Source organism: Hirundo rustica, chromosome 1 (assembly GCF_015227805.2).
Source record: "Hirundo rustica isolate bHirRus1 chromosome 1, bHirRus1.pri.v3, whole genome shotgun sequence".
In the NCBI taxonomy this organism is placed as follows: domain Eukaryota; kingdom Metazoa; phylum Chordata; class Aves; order Passeriformes; family Hirundinidae; genus Hirundo; species Hirundo rustica.
Window position 1 is genome coordinate 50,119,983 of NC_053450.1, and position 27,589 is coordinate 50,147,571.

The 27,589-nt window shown below is 37.3% G+C and overlaps 1 protein-coding gene across 6 annotated transcripts in view; it reads right to left on the reverse strand.

The window, feature by feature from the left end:
• DLGAP1 (DLG associated protein 1) overlaps nucleotides 1–27,589 on the reverse strand; it is a 407,039-nt gene that overhangs the window by 125,882 nt on the left and 253,568 nt on the right. For all 6 annotated transcript variants that reach the window (XM_040080998.2, XM_040080984.2, XM_040080969.2 and 3 more), the window contains one exon: nucleotides 12,569–13,594. In XM_040080998.2, the coding sequence (XP_039936932.1) occupies nucleotides 12,569–13,522 (954 nt within the window). In that variant the 5' untranslated portion in view covers nucleotides 13,523–13,594. The remainder of the gene's footprint in view (nucleotides 1–12,568; nucleotides 13,595–27,589) is intronic.

Below are 27,589 nucleotides of genomic sequence, written 5' to 3' on the forward strand. Positions count from 1 at the left end.
TTTCTTTGCTTTGTTTCCTGATGATTTCTAAACCCAAGACCTTGCCAGCTTTCTTCCTTCACTGGTTTTTCTTTTCCTGCTCCTGACATAGTGATTTAGGGCCTTCCTTAAGCTGCCAAGCTCAAACAGTCCTTCTTTCCTCTTGTGTTCTGTTCTCCCCATTCTTTCTTGGTCAAGTCCAGCCTTGAAAGTCACTTGGACCTTCAGTATTTTCCTCAAAGGACTGAAGATTTAGTCCTGGAGGTCTACTCTAGATTGCACCTTCATCAATATTCTTTCTAAAAGACTCAGTCTTCCTTCTCAGGACTTAGTTGTTGTTAATTGCTCCATGTTTTATTTAACTAATTATTTCTTTGTGCCCTTTTAAAGTAATTTTCCATGTTGTCTTTAAATATCTTTAAGCTAATGGCTCTACAATTCTTATCTTCCATCGGCATGCAAAGTTTGTTGTTGTGGGTTTGGGGGTTGTTTGTGTGTGTGTGTGTGTGTGGCTTTTTGTTTGTTTTGTTTAACTTTTATTTTCCTGGGCTCCAAGAATCTAGGTTCCTTAAGGCAGGAATATAGTTCTAAGTCCAGTTTTCTTACTGGATGATGACATCAAGAATTGTGCATCTATAGGACATTACTGAATAAGTACTCATAAAAACACTTGAAACATTCTTCTAGGAAAGGGTAAAGCTTTAACTAAGATTAAGAGTACCAAGTACTAACAGAATCTACCCGAAGAACCAGATTGAATGAAGAGCTCTAATATTTTTCCACATTAAAAAAAAAAAAACAACAAAAAAAACCAACCCCCCCAAAAAAACCCCACAACCCCCCCAAAACAAACCAAAAAACCAAACCAAACCAACCAACAAACAAAAAAATCCCTCAACCAAACTAAAAAAGAGCAATATTTTAATTCCATGGTTTCTAAGTTTATGTCTAGGCACCAGATCTGGAAATCTGATGCATTCAAAATGAAGGTAACACTCAGCAGTGGTTCTGATTTTTGATATAGAAGAGTACAGAACATTTACATTCCTCCCTTAGCCACTTATGGCAAACAGAGTATAACATTTTCTTCGGTCTTTACTTCTGGGCCTAGAACATCATCAAATAGTGAGTATACAATCTATATTCATAACGCCTGTCACACACATTCTGGAACCTACAGCTTCTGCTTTTTGGTGTAAAACCTTGACTTTTCAAATCACTCATAAAAAAAAAAGAATTTAAGATAGAGTTAGCAAAATTAAGCTCTGTTGATATTTTGTTGCCTTGCTCAGACTTTAGCCAGCAGTTTAAAACTCGTAATGCTGTATTTCCAATCAGTTTTTAGGCAGCTGCTAGATACCGAATTCAGAGTACGTGGAGAATCTGGGAATTGTCAGAGGATATGCACTTCGATCTGTTTAATATTTTATTCTTTAATTGAAGATCTTTTCTTTTTCTCATTAAGATAAATTAGTGAATTAATCTTTAATGGACTAAATAAACTATTGTAGTATAGTTAAGGCTGGTGTTATAGTATAGTTAAGATTGGTGTCTCTAATGGAGAAAAAGTCAGGAGAGATAAAGTTACAATGTTCATACAGCACCCGTAATTCAGGCAAGGTGAACACTTACAGTTTTATTAAACCATAAATACACTGTTAAATTTAATACTATAGTTTATAGGTGCAATACAAATGACGAGATATAGTTACTGTGGAAACCCTCACTTTGGAATTACTGAGTTCTGTTATCAATAACCCCACGTATAAGTACAAGACCTTTTATCCCAAAGCTTCTCAAAATTATTTAGAAACCATAGACCAGGTTTTGAATTCTGGTTGCAATGGGTTTACCCCAAAATTTCCTATTTACACATGCAAATACTGTGTACCAGGATGAGTTTTGAATGCACTGCTCTAGTTCTTCAATTTGTACGATGTGATTGGAAGTTTTCAGTTCGAACTCTGCTCCAATCAGTAAAGTGAGCAATCACTGAATAACACCTGCTATGTTTTCAGTAGCTTTTCCACTGTCAAAAAACCACTAGTTGCAGAGAAATAAAGCTGAGCTGTTCACACAGAGACCAGGGCAAACCAGCCTCAGTGAGTGCCACAAACCCACTGGCTGGTTTGGGTATTGGAAGTCATCTGCATAGGCAAAACCAAAGGAAATAACACAGAAGTGATCCAACTTCCGTTTCCATATTATGGGTTTAAGGGTAAACCCTGTACGTGTCAAAGAGAAAAGGATGGCTGTGGTTAAAAAGCTATCCAGAGAACAGACTGAAACCCAGATATGCTTCTAATTTCACGGAACACACTGAGGAATCCAGACTGCTTGCACAAACTATCTTACCTGCCTAGACAAAGTGGCAGTACAAGAATGTAATGGATATTTGATAAAAAAGCTATTTTAGATAGAGTTTTGACCTTTTTTTTTTTTTTTTTTTTTTTTTTTTTTTTTTTTGGCTGGTTTGTATTTTTCTAAATACTGCTTTCACTCTTCTTATTGTTTGTTTGCTTACAGTAAAATTTCAGTATATAATTGATTTTGTAGATGAAAATTTGAGTCCAGATCCCTTTTATCTTATTTTTTCTTATTTCTTATATCACATTCACAAGAGCAAGAAACCCTGATTTCAGAATTTGGTGTAGGAGAAAACTGTGAGGCATCATATAAATGATAAAGTGCATTTGCAGGATAAAGAAACAAACATGGTTTTGCCTCAGCTATTAACAATTGTAATACTTTTTATGAGAGGGCCTCTGTGTCTTACTTGAGTAGGACAAACAACCCTTAAAGCTCAGCATTTCCTTTCATTTCAGGCAGATAAAATAATGTCAACATTTTAATACTGCTGTGCCTATAGTCAAATACCTCAAGCAATACCTACTAAAAGAAGTGACCCGATTTCCAGAGTGCTTTTTTGGTGCCTAAAAAGTATTGGCTGTAAGACATGGCTGTAAGAGCTAATGCAGACAGTGCAGTTCACTGTTGCAACAAAATGTTTCATATGATGAGAAAAGCATAAAACATAAATCCCTCTCCAAAATGCAAACTGCAAAAATAAAATCAGATTGTTTCATGCGTTCTGTTTCTACACATCCTGTAGTGTGATTCCTTCTGTTGGTCTGGAAAAAAATGCTGGGAGAAATGTCTATGTGAACCTCCAGCTCTCATATTTTTTTGAGTCAGGGAGTCTGCACAAATGTTCCCACAGGCTCTTACTTTATTTCAATGACCAATATTATGCCTTGCAAGGTCACATACTACACTGCACACAAGTGCAAATGCACGGTATCTTCTGCCTTAGAGGTTTGATGGGATTAAGATTGAAACACTTGAGATAAAGCTGTTTCATGCTTTTAAGAAAATTATATTATCCAATTACCTTGGCAATACCATTTTTCCAGTATCAGAATATCAAGAGAGAACATCACTTGCATGATTGTTTTAACTCCCATGAAAAAGGGGGAAGAGCTAAACTCAGATCTAACAACGAACATTGTTTTTATTAAAATAGAACTATTATTATTCACACTATCAAAATAATAATGATCCTGGAAACATTTCATTCCCTAAATTATCTTTAAGCTCATGTACAAATCTTTACAAGCCTAGAAATCAAGAGTGTACTTCACTTATACAAAAAGCATAGTGAAACAGAACACCATTATTACTTGAATAGAGATAAAAAATATTCAGCAAAGGCCTCTGAGCCAGCAGCTTACTGAAACTTAAAAATTCAGCAACCCCCTGGCAACAAATTGCTACATGTATAAACACTAAACCTGACAACAGTCTCTTTCTTTTGATTAAATGGCTGATATAACATCCTTTTGTAAACAGAGCAGACTATGAAGATGAAGTACTGCTACTAGCCAACATCTTACCTGAATTTAGCAACATTTAGTGTATAGATTATATGATCCAATCTTTAACTAAATTTATGTCGCTCTGTAAGTGTTCACACTTTGTCATTAGCCAGGTTGTACTGACTTGTCATTTCTTTTAATGCGTTTTTTGATATAAAGGAACTGGATTTTTTAATAGATAGTCTAGGACCCCTAATAAAGAAACAAAACAAACAGGTATATTGGCCCCACAGTTTTCAAATATTCACTTCATAAGCTCACATGTAGTAGTATGTGAAATAATCTCAGACTGTACTGACAAAGGTAAAGAAAACATTTTAAAATTAAATTTCTAGACAATTAAATTAGAATATCTAATTTCCTCTTTTTTTTAATTATTATTTTTATTTCCCCCCCAAATAGTTATTAACTTACCTTGCTTGATGAAATAGCAAACAGACTGTCTCTATAGCAAATTAAGTTCATTATTGATCTCTAGTTTGCTTTGGTTTATTGCAGCTGAAATCATTAAGGCTTCTTCCTGTGCTTTGCAAAAAGCAGTGTGGATGACTATAGAAGTAAACAAAAGGACTGGAAGGAGTGGCTAACCATCACTCACAGCAGTAGACTTGTAACTTTAGCTTTCTATTAGTATGCAAATACTTAATGAAATAAAATCACACAACTGAAGAACAATGCCTAATGACTGCTCAGTGCAGATTTTTCAAACCCATGCAATTTGGTCTTCTTAGCCATTATTATGCCTCTTCTGTGCGCTGTAAAGGAAGTTTCAATTCCCATCTTCCATTTACTGAGCGTATTCCTAGCACTCATGAATATTGAATTAATCAGACCAAAAAGGATGAGTGACATTTCTTTCTATCAGTGTGTATATGTTAAGAATCACTGAAGTATGCAAAAAAAAAAAAAATGGAGGTCTTAGAAAGCAGAAAGAAAAATATATGTTTAATAAGCCTCAAATGTTTTCAAAAAGGCAGTTGGGAGGGTCGCCTTCATTTAGGATAAATTTAATATGCTCAGTATCTGCAGCAACATTTGCTTTAGCTTGCACTATTTGAGCAATCATGTTCTACTATAAATTAATTTAATTTAGCTGACTTATCTCCGTATTTTTTAACAAGAGGGGAATTAACACCAGAACAAAGACCTGTCCAAGATGGAGCATTACTTCCTCTATCCTGTGCCTACCCTTTGCATCAAACCTGAACAAACAGGGTGAAGAACTGAAATCTTCCTTCACGTGAAGTAATTTAGAAAGTCTTCTAAACCAGTATGAATCCTGAGAGAGACAGCCAATAGACAAAATTCTTCAAGCAACACTGCAGTTTATGATGTTCATTCACCAAAAGGTGTCTTGACCACTGGTTCATTAATCTGATTCACATTCCATTTTATGAAGAGGAATGTGTCTTCTAAATGAAATTACCATGTCTTGATTCCAGATAAATTTTTCTCCTTCTGCTTTAAGCATAAAAATCCAACCAACCATGAAGAGTGGCACACCGATACAATGATTCCATCCACTGCTTTGCAAGTTTGCCTCCCCTAAACACCTTCTGCAGAAAGGAAGCCAAGCAGCAACTTCCACATCCATCAGGTGAGGCGAACATGACTGAAGGTCACAGAGCAGGGCTCTTGGCCAGGACCTTAAACTAGAACTGCTTCAGTGATACTCATGGATGATATTCTCCAGTGGCAGAGGGCAGACATTCGTTCTCATCTTTCGCAGTACCCTTGAAGCACTCAATGCCATTGGTTATAATGACATATGGTTTCTTGCCCAATTAAGAATGACTGCTAACACAAATACCAATCCTTGAAAGGATGCTTTCAATGACCAGCATTAGACAAATGTTCTCTCATTTCTTCTTTTTATCTTCTTTTCTGGTGAATCACTTCAGCACCTGCACACAGTGACTGGTTGGCATCCAAAGCAATACTGTTAGATGAGATGCCATTTTACCTTTCTTTCACTTACACACAGGCACAAGCCCGCTATCAAGCAGACAGCAGGAAACTGACTAGTGGGTGGAGAATATGTAGCTGAATATGTATCCTTGGAAGAAAACAGATGTGGTGGGGAGAGCATTTTGAGAAGCAGCCCTTATGCTGTTTTCTTTGGCTGACTGTAACTCAGTAATCTCTGGTGCTTTGCTAATGTGCTCTCACAGGCAGCAGCTCTAAGTGATGCCCTTAAATGTCTCCTGCTGGCTGTTGGCTTCTGTCACATTTTAGTGGCCACTTTCACAATTATTTCTTTTAGATTACGGCACTGCTATATATACACCCGTGAAATAAGCTTTCATTCGGCTGTAAGGAAACTGTCTTGGTTTCAGAACACCATAGCGTGTCTTCTCAGCAGCTCCAAATGGTCACCAAATGGTCACCTGTGTTCTACAATAGTGTCCTTAGGATATGAAATCAAGGTCATAGCCTTGAATCTCATCTGCTGGAAACTGAACTGCTACAGACAAGGAAACCTCTAAGATTTTCTAACAAAGTGGTTAGCAGGCTGGGGTTATGTCAGCAAAGCAAAATTAGACACAAATTTATTTGCATAAAAGACTCATGGACACAATTCAGAGACTGTATTTGGAAACTCTGGCCCTCCGGAATTGTCACAATGCCTTATCCAAATGCATGACACATTGCTTAGTCTTTGGTGAGAGAAATACATATCTATCAGAAGCCCAAAGAAGACAGTCCATTGCACAGTTTCAGGGTAAGAGGATGAAAGGACAAACAAAATACAAACAAACTGATGTTCTTATTGCTTAATTCACTAGTGACAGCAGCTCAGCTGTGCAAGAACAGCACAAGAGCATTTGTAAAGGAGAACAAAAACTGTGGCCAGATAATCCAGCTCAAACCACCCTTCTGGCACTAGTATTTCCTCACTCAAGACCTGTACTGTGAATTCCATTCTTGAAACAAGCACAAAACCCCAACTGAATAACAGGATGAAAGGAAAAACTACTCCTTATTACTTTGCACTGACTTAGGAAAATGTATCATTGCCCAGTGTCTTCTTCCCCACCTTCTTCATGTGTTTCCGCAATAAAAGTTAACTCAGAGGCAGATTGAAATTATCCTCTTTGCTGGAATTATCTTGAAGATTTTTTTTTTTTAAAACAGTGAAATTACTGAAAATAATAAGATTGGAGTACTACAAATATTTAAAGCTACAGAAAGGAATCAGATCCGTGACTGAAACAAACCTTATCCATGAAGAAACTGAAATAGATACCAAATGCCAGCTGTTACGTGTGGCCATAATTTTAGTAAACATTTCTGACCTAACAGTATATGTAATGTAGTGTCACCCAAGTAGGTTGCTAAATCCTATAAATAGTGTGCCAGCAACAGGTTCCACCTGCCAGAATTGTGTTCATTAATGGATGCACTATTAGAAAGAAGGGATGCTAACAGAATGAACTGACAGTAATTCAAATTAATCTGGAAAAAATAAGGTCACTGCCAGGATATTCAATACCTAGAAGTTACAGGATGGCAATAAAACTAAAGGGCAGAAAATTACGGAATATCAGCAGATAAAATGCAGCTGAAATTGCTGTTGAAGAGCTCTCTTTGTACTTAGGAGGCCCCCATTACTCAAGACCCATTACCAAAGGTCAGCACAGCTTTCGATTAAGCAAATAAGAACGTATCAGTTAAGGAGAAATGAGTGGCAAGATCATTATCACCAACACAGCTGACAATTTTGGAGGTTTTTATTTGTTTTGGTTTTTTAGCTAAATTAAAGGACTTCAAAGATGAGGAAGATGAGTATATTGAAATACTCTCCTAGATATTTCTCTCAGGATAGCAGTCACATTTTGGGTGGGTTTGCAGGTAGGCAAAATAATCAAGATTCTAGTTAAATGATCTGTTAGTAATATACATTTTGTAAATAAGCTGTTTTGTGCCTAATCTATATTTTCCACAAATTCCCTAGCTATAACCATTATTCACATTACTCACCTCACAATTTTAAAGCCAAAATAAATTAGCTTTCTGAGAATATTTTTTCAGTATTAATATTCTTAGATACTAGTTCATTTTAAAATTCAAAAGCATTTAAGAATTTCCAAATGTTTTCATGATTATTGCATTATCTGGATGTTGACCCAGAATACATGAAAACACTTGACACTTTATTTCACACTTGTCCAAATTGTTTCACTAGCGTTACAAAAAATTGTCTTTCATATGAGCTCATCAAAACCACTTGAAATTATACCTCACATACTTTGTAGTTCTGACTAGAAAACTGAAAGAGAAATAACATGTGCTTCATTAATTTTCAGTTTATAAAGCAATATGAACTAAAAAAGTCATCAGCTACATGAAAAATGGAGGATCCATTGTATTAATGGATGTTAACTTTCATATATATATATATATATATATACACACACACACACACACACACACACACACACATATACATAAGAGGATATCCTGGAAGATTAATTTGAATATGGTAGTTGCATCTGAAATGCAAACACCATAAATAATGAAAACACGAACAGAAAATGCAGAAAAACTTGCTATAGATAAACTTAGTATACCAGATCTAACATAAACTGGTGTGTCACAAGGATAAACACTTTGTAAAGTAAGGTACCATGTTAACAAATCACATTACACTTACTGGTCCTTATTGGTACCCTGAGCCTTAGGTCTATTTAGTCATCCATGGACACAAGCAACAAAAAGAGGCTGGCTGGGACAGGAATTCAGCTGTCTTTCCTAAGAAACTGTGCTTTGTCCTGAGAATGGAAAACAAGTAATTCAGATAATGAGTTTTTTGGCACTACACATTGTATATCAATGCACGTTACAGGCAACCTTCACCCAGGAAACTGAGTGCAGTACTAACCAGAACCCTTTGTCACTGGAAAATTCTTACTACATCCGGAAACTTGGTTTGTATTTTTCAATAGTATTTCTCTCAGTATCACACCAAAGGGCAAGCAATACAAATGGGGAGGTTGAATGACTGCACTGTTGCCCCCAACTTCAGCACTCCAGTTTTCAGAAGTAAAATTTCCATCCTAAGCCTCACGTGTCTGACACAACTGATACAAGTCTCATCAGTTGCAATGAAAACTTATTACTGACCCACATAAGAAAAGAAAATTAATTTGAAAAATGTCATTGTTTTTTTTTTCTCAGTCTCTTAACAAATGGACCAAGGACAACAGGAATGGTAATTACAGGGAACATTAAATGGCAAAACTATAATCAGAGACAAACTCCACAGTGTATTTGATAGACTATTAGCTCCAAAAATCATGAATTCACAGAAAACAAGAGTATCAAAAATATCTCCCTGTGTATTTAGACCCTATTGTTCACAGCAAAGGACTGCTGCTTACATTTTGTCTTTGTAGTTTTTCTTAATTTTTTTTTTTCCAGAGGAGAAGCTAGCAGAGAAGTAGAAGTAGAGGCTGTCCACTGCTTTAAAAATTTTTCTTTCAATTCCTTCTCACCTTCCTTCACTCTAGTCCAACTGTAAAGCTGGATCAAATAGTAGTACTTTCCTGAAATAAAAATCAGCTCCAAAAAAAATAACCTTATCTTTCTACTATCCAGCTGCTCACTCTTGAAAGGAGAAATAGAAGAAAAAAATGCAATTCCACTCCCAAAATGCAGGTAAGAGGAAAAGATTTGCTTTTCAGTCTTCAGACTATTCTAGGATAATATTTGTTTCAGAAGATGCACAGGGTTGACCCAAGCTTCCCCTAGAACTCCAAGGATGGACACTGTGCCTTAGCACAAGGGCTGGAAGTGGAGCCTGGTGGGGTAAAGAAAGACAGTGCAATGCAGGAGGACTCTGCACTTGATCCAAATTCCAAATTATGAGAAATAAGCCCATCTGTAATATGAATTACTGCCAACTCCTTCCACAGAACAGTTAAGTGGAAAATATCACAGCAAGTGAATGAATTGTTTGTTATTGCCATGTCTTTACACTGAGAATTCATGCAGATACTTTTATCACAAAAAGCCCTTACAAACAAAAGTGAAGTCAATGTCACCTGTGATCTCTGATGTACTCAGATCTATCAGGATAAATAAAATTATCCTGAGTACCCTGAGTTGATAAAAAGCCACTCCTTCACTGAATTCAGATACTGTGACAAGAAGAGTTTGCATGAGCAAGCAGCTGCTCTTTGAATGATCAGAGTTTATGTCCTGAAAGTTTATGTCCTGGACCACAGACAACAACTTAAATAACAAGTGAGTTGATAAAAGCATCTATTTAACATTTAGTGAGTTAGAGAAAGCAACCAAGCAGCATCATAAAAATGAAATTAAAATATCAGGATTGTCCAGTGTTGTGAATTTGCAGCTTTCATCTCATTTTGTGCCTTTCCAATCGTTCTAACACAGGATACCAGCCTTTTGGTACAATAATGAGAAGGGCACCTGGAAAACAACAGATACACACAGTAACTCTACAACCCACTAACAGAGTAAAATTCTGCTGCTGTTAATATGTATTTATACTGCAGGACAGACAAAAGGCCTCAATTAAGTTCTGTGCCCCATTGTGCTGGGCATTGTGGAAACACAAAAGGGGAACTAAGTCCAAGCCCCAAAGGGCTTGCAGTGTAAAAAGATAAGTGATATAGTGAAGAGAAAAGAAATGGGATGTATTCAAAACAGACTGACTTTTTAAATACCTATATGCATTTGTCATCCTTTCAAGCTGCCAAGAGAGAAGAATAATCCTGACCTGCTTCCTCAAATCTACTGTATGCTGTTTGAATATTACTTCCAATGTTAACTGATGCCTGGCTAAGATTCTCCTTTTTTTTTTTTTTTAAAAAAAAAAAAAACCAGTTCAAATATTTCCCTTGATTTTACAATGGCATGCAATTAGAAAGAATGAAACAAAATTAAGTGAAAACTGAAATAGAACTACCAGTGAGAATGTGAAGTACACTGAGAATGTAGTTATTCCAAGTGAGAATTTAGTTATTCTTGCCCTTGACAATTGTTGGATATATTTTCATACAGACACAGATAATGTCCTCTAATTCCACTTGAGGAGTCTATTCCTGTCAGTTAAACATTATCTAAAGGTCCCTATGGAGGTGTTCATTTAAAGCTAATGCTGGCACAGTTTTTCACTCTTTTCTAGCCATCTGGTCACATACTGAATTGTCAGCTATTTTATCTAAACCCAAGAGAAAGCTAAAGGAGTAAACAAAAATACCAACAAAAGAAATCTCAGCGTTCAAAGTAACCACAACAATCAAGCCTAAAGTTACAATTTCTTACTCACAAAATTCACACTGAAGAAGAAGACTTAATAAAAAAACCCCATAAAACTTCAAAAGGTTGCAACCTGAGGCTATTTTGAAACCCCTCTCCTTCCCCAGCCCATACACAAAGCTGTAAACAAACTGAGCATTTGTATTGCCCCCTCTTCCCCCACCCCACTCACCTAAACAATTGATTGAAAATATACATATCCATTCCTTTACGTTTAAGACTTAGAATCCCAGAGGCTGGCATTCAAAATTATTTTGCATGACACTCCATAAAACCTTTTTAGATCAATTTTTAAATGCTGATACCTCAGTCCTACGCTTTCTCTGCATACTGACTTAAAAAACAGAATGTGGAAGCTGTCTCATTAAAGCACCCATATGAGAGAACTTGCTACAGTTCTATACAAATAGAAAAGAGTCCCACTACATTAAAATGAAACCGAATCATCTTAGCAAACCTCTTTTTTCCTCATGGTCTTCTCTCTTCTCTGTGCAACGTTGTTCCATCTTACACACACACTTAGATGAGCCATAAGTGCTTCTTTTAAAGTGCATAAAAGCTATCCACAGCTCTCCTAAGAATGAAACAGTTTTAATATTTTCTGATCCATGTTCCTGCCACAGACATTCACCGGCAGTATGATAGCTCCAAGAGGAGACATCTGATTCTTGACATTTAAAGATACAATACTGGTGAAAAATAGTGACGCTGTATTAACTGCAAACAGCTTGTGAGGGAGTAGGTGATGTACTCCTAAAATGTATAATCAGAACAAGCAATAATTTCAACCTTTCGATTTTTTATTTTTGACTCAGAGCCATAAAAAAGAGGAATCGCCTGATAAACAAATCTGGACACATTACAATAACTGTTTTAAGAAAATTTATATTCTATGGAAAAAAGAAAAGTGGGTTGTTTTCCTGCTGGAGAAAGTACTAAGGTACCCCATAGTTTCTCAAAAGGGTCTCAAAAGCTTTCATAAAAAATGAGCACTAAAAGAAAGCGAAATTGAAATTACAGAAATCAAAGAATTTGTATCCTGGTAACATTCAGTTAATTGACATTGTAATGCTAAATGAAAGCACTAAAACATCAAATTCCCCATACCCCTACTGTGACAGCCTTATAAATTCAAAAGGTACACAGAATGGTCTTATTTTTCCCACATGAAAAAAAAAACCAAAAAACCCCAAACCTGTTCTAACATGAACTGTTACTTTGAAATACTGAATTATGGACCAAAAAAACCCCCCAAAACAAAAAACCCAAACAAAAAAAAGTGAATATATTTTTAATTTTAGCAGCAGCACCCCTTGTTTGGTGATCAGTGACCTCTGGGTTGAGACATGAGAGCAAACCTCCATCCCCCACAAACACCTGAGACAAGGCAGAGCACAGTTAACAGCAACCAGTTCTCCACACTGTACCTGAAGGTACTGACATGACCGTTCCTGCTGACACGTCTCTGCCTTCACCACTGTCTGGTCCATGTTAACTGATGCTTTCTGGTAAACTTCACGGGCTCTGCTCACGGTTAATGTGGAGGACCAAGAGCTTTTCTTCATTAACTGGGAGTCCAAATTCACAGGCAGGTTTGCACAGGTAGAGCATTTGACATCATTATTGCTTCTGGAGGACTTCACAGTATGTTCACTAATAGTGTTATAGGCTTCCATAAAGTATTGGGAAGAAGAGCGATCAGGGCATCTTCCCATGGTCATGACCCCACTGGGACCATGATAAATGCAAACATCATTGTCCAAGTTGTCATCTGAACTCCACCATCCTGATGCATTGGATCTGGGCTTACCTTCTGATCGCCTTTCTTTACTCTTGCTGCGCTTCCCATACCTCATCGTCTGTGACTCCTCCGGGCTTGCCTTCCCCCCATTGACGCTCCCCTTGGACGGTCCTTCCAGCGAATGGGACTTGGTGAAGAGCTTTTGGACAGAATGAACCAGATGCCGGATCCTGCCCGGGCTGTCACTGCGGTGCTCCATGGCAGTCCGCTTGTACTGCAGAGTGTGGTAGCCGTCCCGATTCAGGGGCAGCTGCCGCTCAAACTGGTCCAAAAGGTTGGCAGGAATGCGGTTGGTCTTGTTGGCAGTTCCATGGGGAACCAGAGCACACTCGTCCTTGAGTTCATGGTGGGAGCTGTAATGCCTCCGGGGAAACGTGCTGCTGGCAATCTGATCATTGTAGGGCACCATGCACTCGGCCTGGAAAGAGTTCCTTTGAGTGTAGTAAGGGTGGTCTGTGGGGTGGGAGTCCACCGGGTTTAACAAATATGGCTTCCTGTCCTGGTGGTGTGGCAGGCTGTCACATGCAGGGTCACAGGCAACCCCGTGATGGTGACTGCGGCTGCCAGATAATCCCTTCATCGTTGATGCAAAACGAGTCCCAAAGTCATCTAACACGTATGGCTGTGCGACAGGCAGAACTCAGAGAAAGGCCTAAAAGAAAGAAATACAACAGAAGCCATAAGATATTCAAGCTGAGAGAATAAACATCATGGGCACGCTTGGCATTCTTTGTTTCTTATTGTGAAAGTAATTGGAAAAAAACATTCTCAGACTCTTTTCATCCTTTAATCTTTCCCACATCCAACATGGTGATAAGGACACCTAAGCAGTACACAAGAAAAACTACCCTGTTCTATTAGCTGCAAACAGACACAAGAAAGTTTTTCCAATATGAAAAGCAAGATAGGTGTTGCCATCTCTGCTCTAAAACCTCAGTCCTGAAAACATTCGTGGACAGGGACCTCCCAGGGTGCCTTAACTGCTCATCTGCTTATTTTCAAGGTCAAATGCACACATTAAAAAAAGATTTTTTTTTAATGGAGCACTTTCTGGGCTTCTTTGGGCCAAACACAAAGCACGGTGCAATTAATGGGAAACTTTCCTCTAACTTCAATGAATATTTTTTACTCAATCTCCATGTCGTCTGCCTGGGTGGCTATGAGCATCTCAAGACAACAGCAAAACATTTCCGTGAGCTCTTTTCAAATTATGAATAAAATAACACGAAATTACACTCACTGTGAAAATGAAGCCAAACCAACTATTTAACAACCTATTATATATCTGTGGGGTTTGTATTTACTATTTGCTGGCTCCTACTCACTGAAAAAAACCCATCTTATTCTGCTCATGCATGGCTTGATTTATTTCTCAATAATTTTTCATTATACTAAGCAGTGTTCAAATATCCCTACATACTCCTACCATTAAAAGAACTGGGATAGCCAAACCTTGCACACAACAATAACAGTTAATAACAATAACACTTAACTCTTGATTGCAGTTATTTGTCCCTGAAGTGACTCACAATGCTGCAGAATATGGATTACAACAAGTTGAAAATGGAAATGATATAATAACCGGTCTGTTTGAGGCCAGATGACCTCATTTCAGCCCTCAGCTCCACCAAAAGTCTGGATACAACCTATAAGCTACAAATGTGTAAATTATGAGGTTTCAGGTGTGGCAAAGCAGTCTCATGGTGTCACCTGAGAAGCTGAAGGGCAGAGGACTCCTTAGGGGATGCTTTCTCATACTGCACTGAAATGGGAGTCACTCAGTTACTTTATTCCTTTCTGTCATGGCTAATTGCATAATACTTTTGGAAATGTAGCTCTTGAGGTCCTTCTTGGAGTAAGGTTAAATATGCATAGCAAACAGGTTTCCACTATGCTTCTCCAGCTTCCTCTCAGCTAAAGTTCATGTTTTAACAGGTTGTAGACATTGTACCTACTGGCAAATTGGTAACAATGATGTTTCCTAAAACAGCATTAAATTAGCACCAGTCTGGAAAAGCATATTCTGCACTTCATCAGAACTTATTTTATATTTTCTTCTGAATCTGCAGCAAGCCAAAGAGCGGCTCTTTTCAGTATGCTTCAAAGCTAATCTGGATGTCCTGCATTTTATTCCCCCTCACTAGATTCCTGCAATGCAGAAAATGTTCCTTCTAAGGAGACCTTGAATAAAAAAAAAAAAAAAAAAAAAAAAAAAAGTTTTCAAAATACCACAAAAGGCTCTTGATATATTCCAAATGGATAAGCTGACTGATTTACCTAAGAGAATGGCTAAAGGCACCTCTAAAAGCATGAAAATAATATATTCAGGGAGTTGTACTTATCAATTATACTGAAATGACAATCCTTATAATTTCCAAAGATAATTTTACATCCCTACCATCGTTTTAAAAATATGATCTATTAGTCTGTGTAATCAAGAAACATCCAAAGGGATGTAGTAGTAGATTAATTACTTAGGTAATTGAAAATGTGACTTGATCAAAGATACCCCATCAAGCAGAGTACTTCTAAAGGATATAGTGACCAAATAAAAAATAGTCCAATCTTTGCTATCTATGAATATCTTTTACACGTGCAGGCTTATGAAAACAAAAATTCAGCCTTTTTTTTTTTTTTTTTTTTTTTCCTTGAATCCATTTGCAATCATACAACAGTTCTTAAGATGCCTGATAAATTCTCTTAAGGCTAAAAATAGACTAGTGTGCTATATAAGATAAAAAAAAATAAACCTTGCCTCAAAGATAGGAGAAAGATATTAAAGAGTACAATTAACTGGGACATGCCCTAAAACAGTAATTTATTTTCATTTTTCCCCTATCTCAATGGCTATGAAATTTTCATATACTGTGGAAAAAAGAGTACATGTAGGCAAAGAACCAAAAGGACCAATAATTTACAGCACAGTGAAGTCATGACAGGCACAGGAGACGTAATGGAATTATTAAGAAAATGTAGCCTTAATATACTGATACAGCAAAATATATCAGGAAACTCTTGATCTGATTTATAGACTGGGACAGAATATTGGGGGAAACCTTGAAACTAAAAATGAGCTTAAAAGATGTAGCTATGAGAACAATGAGAACAGCCATGTTACCAGCCGTGTTTTGGATGGACTGGCAATATGGATGCTAAGGAGGATGTGCAAGTGGTAAAAAGTGAAAAAGCTTACGAAAAGTGACATTTGCCTGTATAGAGAGAAAGCAACAGGCTTTCAAAAAAATTCTGGAGGAAGATTGGCTAAGCACTGCTATATGAGCTTGGATGGCAAGTAGGATGGAAATGTTTAGGAGAAAAAAATACATGTATTTTGAGTCTGAGCTGTCAAAGGATATTTCATGAGGCAGTACTGGAGAAAAAAAGCAGAAGATAGATAGGATGATCTGCCCAAAAGGAATCAGATGAACACATAAGTAGAATAACACAGAAAATGCTTGTGAAAGCAAAAGATCATAAGATTAAGAAAAATCAGATTTAAAAGAGGAGGAAAAAAGAAGAAACAAAGAAGCAAACCCCAGAGAGTGATAGAAAATTCAAGCCAAAACTGAAAGGGAGAAACAAACCTGTGTAACAAAAAGGAGTGGTGGTAATTTATTACCAACTTCTAGACTGCTGGATGCATTAAGAGAGGGTTTTTGTTTGTTTGTTTGTTTGTTTGTTTGTTTGTTTTTTCCCTGGGGCAACAGCACTGAAAACATTTATTTTATCATGACAATTGTGATAAAAAAGTCCCACATAAGCATTTACTAGAATATAGCTTCATTTTATCTTAACTGTATTATTGCTGCCACAGCAGTGAAAGTACAATGAATTAGGAACAACTCAATCATGTACCATGGTGCACCTTCCAGGAAGGAAAGAATAAGTATACTATGCTCAACATTGAAGAAAGAAGTGTTGCTTTTCTTAAATATTTAGTGGACAATTCTGCTGCACAAAAACACTCCAAACACAAAGCCTAAACCACTCTCACACCTCAATCCTGTTTCAATATGTTAATATATGTCTGGAAAAATTTCTATACCACAGTCTCTGATTTCATCAGTATTTTCCAAAGAATATGCATAATTTTCCATAATTGTGTTAGCCAAACCTACACATCACTGTTTAGTGCAATTAACAGCTGGAGACAGGGCTGTCTGATCATGCCTTGAGTAGCTGAGAGGAAGCCAATTAAGGCCTTTATTTTATTGGTATTTTTTGGCCAAAACAGGAACATTTAATTACTCTTGAAATAGGGAAAGACAATTGATGAACACAATAATAAACAGTGCAAATAGCAATTCTATAGACAGCAGACCAAAACGACTTGATGGCATAGGAATAAAAGAGATGTTAAAGAGATACAGCATTGCAAGGCTGAGGAATGCTTACTCCTTTCAACATCCATGTTACATTTGTTTTCTTGAGGATGCCCTGGGTAAGAAGGATAGAAATATATTCATCCTTGTCCTTAATGTGGTGTCTCTGATGCATAACAATTTCCTGGACTAATCTAGTGGCTAGAAAAATGCCTATTTAAATCCTGTGTAATTTAAATGAAAATGAATGCAAAATAACAAAACCTGAATGCAGAAATCACCTTATTTTTTACAAATTTAATTTAACTATATTATCTACTCACATGTTCAAAATTTATCCATAAAACACATCTTTGAGAAACATATTCTTTCCTTTAGGTATATCTTTTGTCTTATATAAGATTTACTGATATGCATGCCCCAGAGCCCCTCTGACTTCATCCAACAAGAATGCAGAATGTGAATATCCTGGAGCAGAGGAAGGACTCCTGTCCTTGAGCAGCAGCACTCCCTGTCTCCCTGTGCCATTTGGGGGGGAAGAGGTAGACTTCAGGAAGAAGGAAGGGGTGGGAGGATAGTGTTTTACTTCTCATTATCCTGTTCTGATTCTGACTAGTAATAAATTCAATTAGTTTCCCCAAGATGAATCTGTTTTGACTGTTACCCATGATGGTAATTGGTTTGTGATCTCTCCCTGTCCCATCTCAACTCATGGGAGTTTTTTTTGCTCTCCCCAATCCAGTCATGGAGGGGAGTGATAGAACAACTGTGGTGGGCACCTGACATCCTGGCAGGGTCAACACCTCACAGGCTGATGGACCTGTGGTTGCCTGGGTCCTCCTTCTTGCCTCTTTTTGAAGGCAGGGATAACATTTGCTTTCCTCTAGTCCTCAGGTACCTCTCCTGACTGCCATGACCTTTTTAAGATGATTGAGAGTGGTCTAAAAATGATGTCCATCAGTTCCCTCAACACTCCTGGGTGCATCGCATCCCATCAGTGCCCACAGACTTCTGAATGTCAAGTTCGATGCCATGACCTCTAACCCAATCCTCCTCAACCATGGGGAAGTCTTCTTTTCTCCAACAGAGAAGTTACCAACAGAGACACCCTAATTCAGCATAATCAGGGCCACAGCACCTTGGGTCTAATATCCTTGTCTGCTCAAAAACCAAGGAGTAAGGGATGTTAATTTTTTTTTATTATTTGGTGAATGTGGTTCTTCTAAGATACCATTCAGTGAGTCAGATGACACTTCTGAATCTTCAGGTGTCCGCCAGGTCCAGAAATTGAAGCACTTGAACAGAGGTGGAAAGCGATGTAAATGCATAATGTGTTTATGTGTATGTACAGCTCTGAGTGAGGAGGGCATTTAATCACGTGCACAAATTGAACCAATGATGCTTCTTAGCAGTACTGTTTATAGTTTTGCTCTCATTTTATGCTCTGTGGTAAACAAAGATAGATTCTGATTTCCATGTTAAACTCCCAAGGTTCTCAGGATTTGCTTATTTAGTTCCACACTATGGAATGTTCTCAGTGAAATTCCTTTCCCCAGTTCTCAAAATTTACAAACAAATAGAAAATATGATTATGCTGAGAATCAAACTTCCACATGTTCTTCATGAAGGACATTGCTTTATCGCAAAGGTCTTGATATTTTGCAGCCATTTTGTGTGGCCTTTTTGTTATATTGCATCACAATAATGAAAATCTAGACATCAATTAAAGGATACATATTCTAAAATTCATCTATCCACATATTTTATTAAAGGTGTTCAAAAGAAAATGAGGTCTCAAATTATCTTCCTAATACATTTTGGCAGGTAATATGAATAATTCAGTGCCTTGGGTAAAACTCTCAAGAGAACATCTGATTTTTGCTTCTGTGTCAGCAATCACACCAGGCAAGTGATATTTACAATATAATTTAATCTTGAACAGTGGACAGGGAGTCATAAAAGAAATGTATTGGCCAGTCAACTCATTCCAAGCGCATGGGGAGATCAGTAAGTGGGAGTAACTGGGGAAAAAAAAACATAATTAAGCTTTAGCTGATCTGTGAAGAGGCCCTTGTGAACGGTATGCATAGAAGAAAAACCAAAAAAACAAGAAGAGAGGCATCCCACCAATGGCGTAATAAAAATTAGTGGGTTTTTTTTCTGTCTGCATCCAACAATTTTTAGCTTGCAAACATTTGTGGTGATGGGTTTCACATTTATGTTTGACTACTCTTTCCATCCATGTGCTTTTGGTGGGCAGCTGTGGTGATCAGTACCAGCACAGCATGTGCCTAAAAGTTTTGGGGTTGGCTTCACTTTCTTCCTCTTTGTGGCTAAAAGCAAGGTGATTCGCCACTAGGTGTGTCACGAAATCTGTAGTCACTAAGGTAGCCTAACACATAATTAACCTCAGAGTCATATCTAAACATATTACAAAGTCTGCAAGATCCTAGCAGTAATATGTCAGCAAAATTTGACAGACTGATTTCTTCAATCCTCTTAGGAGTGTGACTGGCAATATGCAGGATTGCATGCAATGATCTTGGCTCTACAAAAAGAAGTACTAAACTGTGATTGTCTGCTCTTCCACTCTTCTGATTTGCACAGAAATTAACAGTCAACTTTTCAAAAAATCTTATCTGCTTCAGTGAGTAATAATATACAGTGCAATTAGTCTTCTCATTACTTTCCTGTAGTGTAGGACAGAGTCTGACTCGATAAGGTACAGCACATCAGTTGGAGAGCCTGTTGTGAATTCAGAACTGCCAATAAACATTTTCTTCTCCCAGAAAGAAAACAAGCAGGATATTACATCTGTATAATGTGCAAGTAAAACAATACCTTAAATTGAATCATTTAATAAATGTCATATAGGCAGTGTTGAAGCATATACCTCATACCCAAATTTAGTTGTTGCATTTTTACCTTCTCAGTCTGGGGGATGATGAACTTTATGACCTCAATATTTTTTTTTTAAGCAGAACTTGCAAAGCTTTCCCAGAATGCTTTGTCTAGGGAAACAGCAAAAGGGAAAGAAAAGGAAGATACACCAGAACTGGGAATGAGGTTAACATGTAATTACCTGGGCTGCTCTCTTTTAGGTACCCTATTGTTGCACCTAAGTTTGCAACTCTTTTTTGCTTGCCTTCCTCATGGAAGATTTCTTAGAATTAAAGGATCACAGTCACTACTTTCTATCAATTGCAAATAATCAATATGATATGGGTGTCTTCTACTATCTCTGGATAACAAAAAGAAGCTGGTATGAGGGACAGGTGTAACATTCCTACAGCACTGGCATCTGATAAAAACAGAGAGGCTATCACAGTGACATGAAACATATACCATTAAATGACTAATACAGATATATTAGCTTTGTATCTGGATTCCTACAACCCAGTCAGTTGCAAATGTCAAAGGTTTATTTTTCTAGTAGTAATGAGGTGATCAGCAGATAAAACCTACATTTAATGTGTACTTTTCCTGTCAAAGGCAAATAAATTCATGGTCTTCAATGTGGTCACATAGGGAAAATGGACATTTTTGTACTAAAACAAGCTCTTAATCCTCATTGCAAGGACACCAGCGTGACTAAGACTAGGAGCCACTATAGCAACTAGTGACTGACTAGGGATCTAATGGAAGCTGCTAATCAGGCTTTGCACCAACATTACACCAATTCCATCTGCATAGGTCATTAATTCATTTTCTACCATTTCCTAAGTGCTTTTCAAATCTGCAGCATGGCAATATGACAAGTGTCACAGTTAAATTATTGCCTGAGCTACAGGTTTTCATACTATCTAGAGCTTTTCTACACTGTCTTGGGTTATGTAACCAAAAAATGTGTATTCTATTTCATTTGTTGAAAGCTGTTGGGGAGATGATTTTTCCTTATCTCTTGTAACTCCAGAGGGGAGGGGTGCAGAGGCCTTCTGATAATGGCCCAGCCATTCAAACCAGCTGGGGCAGTGTTTCTTATCTCTTTCATCACCCCTCCACCCTCCAGGGGTCATCTTCTGATAATGGGCCATTAGGGCCCACCAATGACATGACACATTCCACCATCCCATTGTGAGATGCTCCACACAGTGGGGGGAGGAGCCAACTGTTCCTAGCTAGATAAAAACTGGGACTGAAGGACACAAGGTATATGGTTTTTCCGCCTGATTCCCAGAAGAAGACTGGACCCATCTTGTCACCACTGGACTTTCTACAGGACCACCTCTACCCCTCAGAAGTACATCTGTTATTCCAGGAGAACTTATCTGGACTGCTTCCAACACCCTGACTAACAGGTTGTCAGGTTGTATCCCTGACTCTCTCAGGGTTTTTCCAAGATTTTTTTTTTTTAATATTCTTAGTAAAGAACTGTTACTCCTATTTCCCATATCTTTGCCTGAAAGCCCCTAATTGCAAAATTATAATAATTTGGAGGGAAGGGGTTTTACATTCTCCATTTCAAGGGAAGTTCTAGCTTTCCCCGGCAGACACCTGTCTTTCAAAACCAAGACACTAGACTTACAATGAAAAAACAATATTCACTGTAAAATCAGGGAACTGACATTATTCCTACGCCCTACACTCCACCCAAGACACCTGAGAATCCATACTTGGATTTCTACGATGGCAGTGACAGTGTGGTTGTGTAATTACATTACTTTGCTGGTCTTGACCAGCAAATCTCATGATTCAAATTGTCTCTTGAGCTTTTAATTCCTTGCTATTTAGAAATCAAGTGAAACATTATGTTAAATATTTCTTGCTACATGAATAATCACTCAATTTAATGAAACATAGTTTTGCAAGACTCTGTCTAAAGCTTTAGTCTTACAAACCCTGACCTCATTTGGCAGAAATGGTGATGATTTCATTGAAAAAATATTCTTCCAGGTACTCTATGATATTTTAAGTCCAAGCAAATTGGTTGCTACAAAAACAAACACCAGAAACTCTATGCTTGCAGATGGTCTCCTGTCTTGGCATCTCTCTTTGAATGGTGCCTTCCCTGAACATCTGTTGTCAGCCCAGAAACTAATGAAAAAGTGTCTTAGTGGAGAAACTCAATGGAAATGCTACAGATGCTCTGGGAAGATCAAGGATAAGAGCTGTGAAGACATTGCTTTTCACAGAATGACAACACAGGCCATACTAATCACCACACTAGCCCACAGGTTACCCCCACTAGCCCACCAGAAAGAACCCGCTTTGCCTCAGATAAACTGTCCCACATCATGACTATGAGTAAGAACATCCTGGAAAATTCACCTCATAGTCACTCTAGTATTATGGAGCTTTAACTGTAGCAACAAATGTCACCACTGTGATCACCCTGCTTGGTCATGGATATGTTCCAAGTTCTGTGTGCCCAAGCCAGGTCTCTCCAGGGAGGCAGTATGAAAAGAGGAGAGGCGCACAGCGCCAAGAACGTTCTGCTCATATGCAAGACCAGCTAACTCCTACATGGGAGAAAACTGACTCCTGGGAAAAACAGGAAAAAGCCCTCTCTGAAGGTGTGAGATAAAAGAGCTCAGGCAGCAGGGCAGAAAACTCATTGGGTTAGTAGAAAACAGTCATGCTTAGATCAAAACTTAATCTTTTTCATTTCAACCTCTCAGCTCAGTCTAAAAGTAAAAACCAGTAATTGTGAGCTCAGTTAGGTACTGAATATGAAACACTTGATTAAAAGGCAGAGAGTAACAGCATTATTTATTTTATTTATTCCCTAAAACATGATTATAGTACTGAACTTCAAGAATTTTAGGTTTAAAAAAGCCCACAAACAACTAAAAACTGAACCAAATCCTCATATTTGCTGCGTTATATAAATGCAGTTAAATAAATTTAACCACCTTATCTTTGATGGCTACAGTAACTGATCAATATTTGTTGTTACACAGTAGATGAAATGGAAATACTTTATAGCAATGCTATGAAATAGAGTTAGATTTGGCAGAACTCTTAAACTGCTTGCTCAAATCAACTTGTCTCATTTCACCTCTACTGGCATTAAAAAAAAAAAAAACCAAAAAAAAAAAAAAAAAAAACCAAAACAAACAAAAAAAAAAACCCCACAAAAACCAAAACAAAACAAAATAAATATATTATTTTCAGAGGGAAACATTTACCACAAATATTTTCTCAAGCAATTTTAGTTATAAGGAAATTGAAATAGCAACCATTTTAAAGAGGACTATTTTTCACTGAATGAAATGATATTGACCTATGTCAAACTGGGAAATAAATATTAATTTATGGAGAATGTCTGAAAAAAATTACTGGTACTTTCAAAAAGCTACTTATCAAGTATGTCAGAGCTAAACGTGACAGCAAAAGGAAGAGAAAAATCTGCGGGCAAAATGTTCCTCCTGAGGCATGGCATAAGATAGTGGCTGCAGTCCCCTGGGAGACAATTCTGCCCTTCAGTAGAGGATACAACTTCTTGTCTTCTGCTTTGAGCCTTCATTCAGTTCCACCTAAACCACCAGCTACATTTAATCTATGAATTTAAAACAACAATAATTTAAAAGTTTTACAAAAACCCTGTAACAGTAAATTTCACTTTTAGATATGATTCTGATGAAAACAGAAGCATTCTGTAGTTTGTAGTTTATGTTTATTCTGAAACATTAGAAAGTAAAAAAGAATATATCAGACTTTTCTGCAATTATTTATGCACATTGAATTTGCTTCTACTACACTCATGCCTTTTTTTTTTTTTTTTTTTTTTTGGTGCATTTTCCAGTAAATAGAGCCAATGGCTGAACATACCTAGAAACAAGCAGATTTAAAGATTAAAGAATACTTTTGAGAAGTTTATCTTGAACTTCTTTTGTATATGTTTAATTATACATACAAATGGCACGTGATAAGGATTTGATTGTGGGAACTATGTTTATCCAATAAGGAATCGGAAAAGGATTTTATGAACATACAGGTGAAATCAACCCAAAACTTCATTACTGCACACAAACGAATGAACTCCTGCAAGCAGGCTAAAAAACCAACCAGAAAAATATTATTTTCTAAACAGTGAACATGGCTTAAATGTTTCCGACAAGGCCCTCAGAATAGCTTTTAAATCAGGAGGAGGCAAAAATAGCTGAAAAAAAATTGATGAAATGAACTACTATGAACAATAATCTGATGTTGGATGGCCAAACAGGAAAAACGAATAAACATGCTTGTGAGCTTGAATCGCACAGGTTAGCTTTGCAACGCCACAGAATTTAACTGTGACTTGTTTACTTCCACATTTTGTGATTCATCTTTTATCAGTTTGATGAAACCACACAGGATTCACTCTGAGGCTTTGACACTGTGAGGAATATGGTGGTGGTACCCTCGTATTAGGTGCCACCCAAAATGCTTGTGCATGAACTTCACATCCATGTTTGTAAGAACTGCAGATTTTCTCTTCACTATGTGCATTCTGTACATAAACTCATCACAAATCACTATGCTGAGATACACAAAATGGTAAATGAACATCTTACTCCTGAAGGATGTTTGACTTCATCAGCACATTAGGTATTTATACACTGCATGTTTCACTCCTGGGGGCTCATAGGGAATAGCAAATCACCAGACTTTGTTATTTTATACTAGCCTTGTCTGAATTTCACACATTGCTGACATAAAACACAATAATAAAGAACGGAATTAAAACTTTTCTTTATACAGAGAGACTAAAGAAGTCAAAATCAAGGAAAATATACTCAAGAATATTTTCATTTCACTTGAACTTTGCTGTATTAAGGAGCATTCATTGATACAGAAAAATTGAAGTGAGGGAGGGAGTGGAAGAGAAAGCACTAAAGGAAAAGGAGGAAGAGGAAATACGAGCTTAATTCCATTTTTTGGCACGTTACTATTTCCAGCAATGCCCCATTTGATGTAACTTCACAGATCTCAATGGAATTGCACCTGAGACCAACATGAGTCTCATGAAATGAACTTAATTTTGACTTTTAATATTTGATGGCTTAAAGTAATAGTGTAGAGTAACTATTCCCCATAATATTAAGTAGGTAGAATTTAAAAATTATTAATAATGCACTTTAAAAGAGAGTGCCATCATTAACTCATTGCTTCATCACACAAAACTACCATACATGAAATACACTTTAAGGAACTCCTGAAATATATATATATATTTTTTTTTTACATGTAATTGCAAACGATAGAGTGTTTGTGTACTGGAATATCATGCACTTTAAAGTGAAAAGCTTTATCTCTAGGTTCTACTGCAAAGCATTTTGTCATGAGTATTTAAAAATAAATCACAGAAGTAATGCATTTTAAGTTATTTTTAATTAAAATAAGTTCTAATATTCTGTAAAAAATATCTGCAGAGTAATATGCAAGTGTGCAATAAATATTTCTATAGCATTGAAAACACTTCAGAAAAAATGATTCTTTAAAAGAGCAACACTTTAAGCAGATTACGATATATATCAAACTTGTGATATCACAGAATCACAGAATCGCTAGGTTGGAAGAGACCTTCAAGATCACGAAGTCCAACCCATGCCCTAACACCTCCACTAAACCATGGCACCGAGTGCCATATCCAGTCTTTTTTTAAATACATCCAGAGACGGTGAATCTACCACCTCCCCAGGCAAACCATTCCAATACTTCATCGCCCTTTTTGTAAAAAACATTTTTCCTAACATCCAGCCTGTATCTCCTTTGTATAAGACTGTGTCCTCTTGTTCTGTCAGTTGCTGCAGGAGAAAGAGACCAACCCCCACCAGGCCACAGCCACCTTTCAGGCAGCTGTAGATAGTGATAAAGTCACCCCTGAGTCTCCTTTTCTCCAGGCTAAACAACCCCAGCTCCCTCAGTTGTTCCTCCCAGGCCTTGTGTTCCAAGCTCCTCACCAGCCTTGTTGCCTCCTCTGGACACACTCAAGCATCTCAATGTCATTCCTAAACTGAGGGGCCGGAACTGGACACAGTACTCAAGGTGTGGCCTGACCAGTGCTGAGTACAGGGGAAGAATGACCTCCCTGCTCCTGCTGGCCACGCTACTCCTAATACAGGAATATATGCAGAATATCTTGTTAACTCCTTGCTGCTTACTCTTTCCAATTTAATCTAATTTCATTTCAAGGTGAAGGGTAAGTGCTTTATACAATCTACTTCAATTTGTATACTAAAAAGACATACTCTCTTAAAACTGAATAAAAATCACACAGTCTTTTCACTTTATTACATCTTTCAGCTATTCAACTGAAATCTCATCTTTCCCCTCAAAACATGAGGTTCATCATATGTTAAATGTCAGCATTATTGTGTAAGTTCAGGAGGAGCCACAGTGGGCTATGCTGTTTGTCCTCAGATGTAATATAAGATTTATAAAAAACTATCCATAACTGCTACTCTTTATTACTGACATAGAGTACACCCTGTGGAAAGATAGCAAGCCTGATTTTAAAGCTATGAAGTAACAGAATCTGCTTCAATTCCAAGAAAATTGTTCTGGTAATTAGCCACTGATACATAGCTGCAGCTAAATCCAGTGTCCACTTCTAGCTAGTAGCTCTGGAGATTTTTCAATAAACCTTTTCAGAAGCCCTTGCCATGAGCCATGTTCCCTCCTGCTGCTCTGAGGAAGAACTATTTCAAGCCCTTCTATGTCTTAAACTAAAATTACTCTGTTTCTCAATCACATCCAAAGGTAGATTTTCAGGCCTTTAGTAACTCCAGAAGCTTCTTCCCATCCAGCCTCTGGCTACTTTATACATTTCTTATCAGATACAGTTCTTATCAGATATGCAATGAAGCTGTTAGGCTGTATCAGTAACTGCAGATTGTTCTTGTGAATTCCTCAGTCTACAAAGAATTTAACTGAGACTAGACATGCTAGTCTGTGTTTTCACAAATTCAACTCAGAATCATGCCCCATCTTCAAGTAAACTATTTTTTTTTTTTTTTTTTAATTTTCAGCCACTACTTTTTAGCAATGTTAAGTCTGTACTGCAGGAACAAAAAGACACTAGCCCCATAAAACAGTAGCTGGTCTAAAATTTCATGTCTACCCTCTCTCTTGGGAAGTTCAGAGTAAAGCCAGACACTGTGATGGTTATCTATTCTGACAGTCACGCTGACCCCAGCCAAAACAGCAATGCATACGAGCACTGTCAAAGAAACAGGACACATCTCTCGGAAAAACTGCACTACTGTTAACTGGAATATTCAGTGTTCTTTCACAGTGTACATTTTAAGGCCCTGTAGAGAAGATCCAAAGAAGGAATATTTTAAGATAACTTTGATGGTTGCTTTCAGAAAGGTATGATTTCAGTAGTACTACTTTCCAGC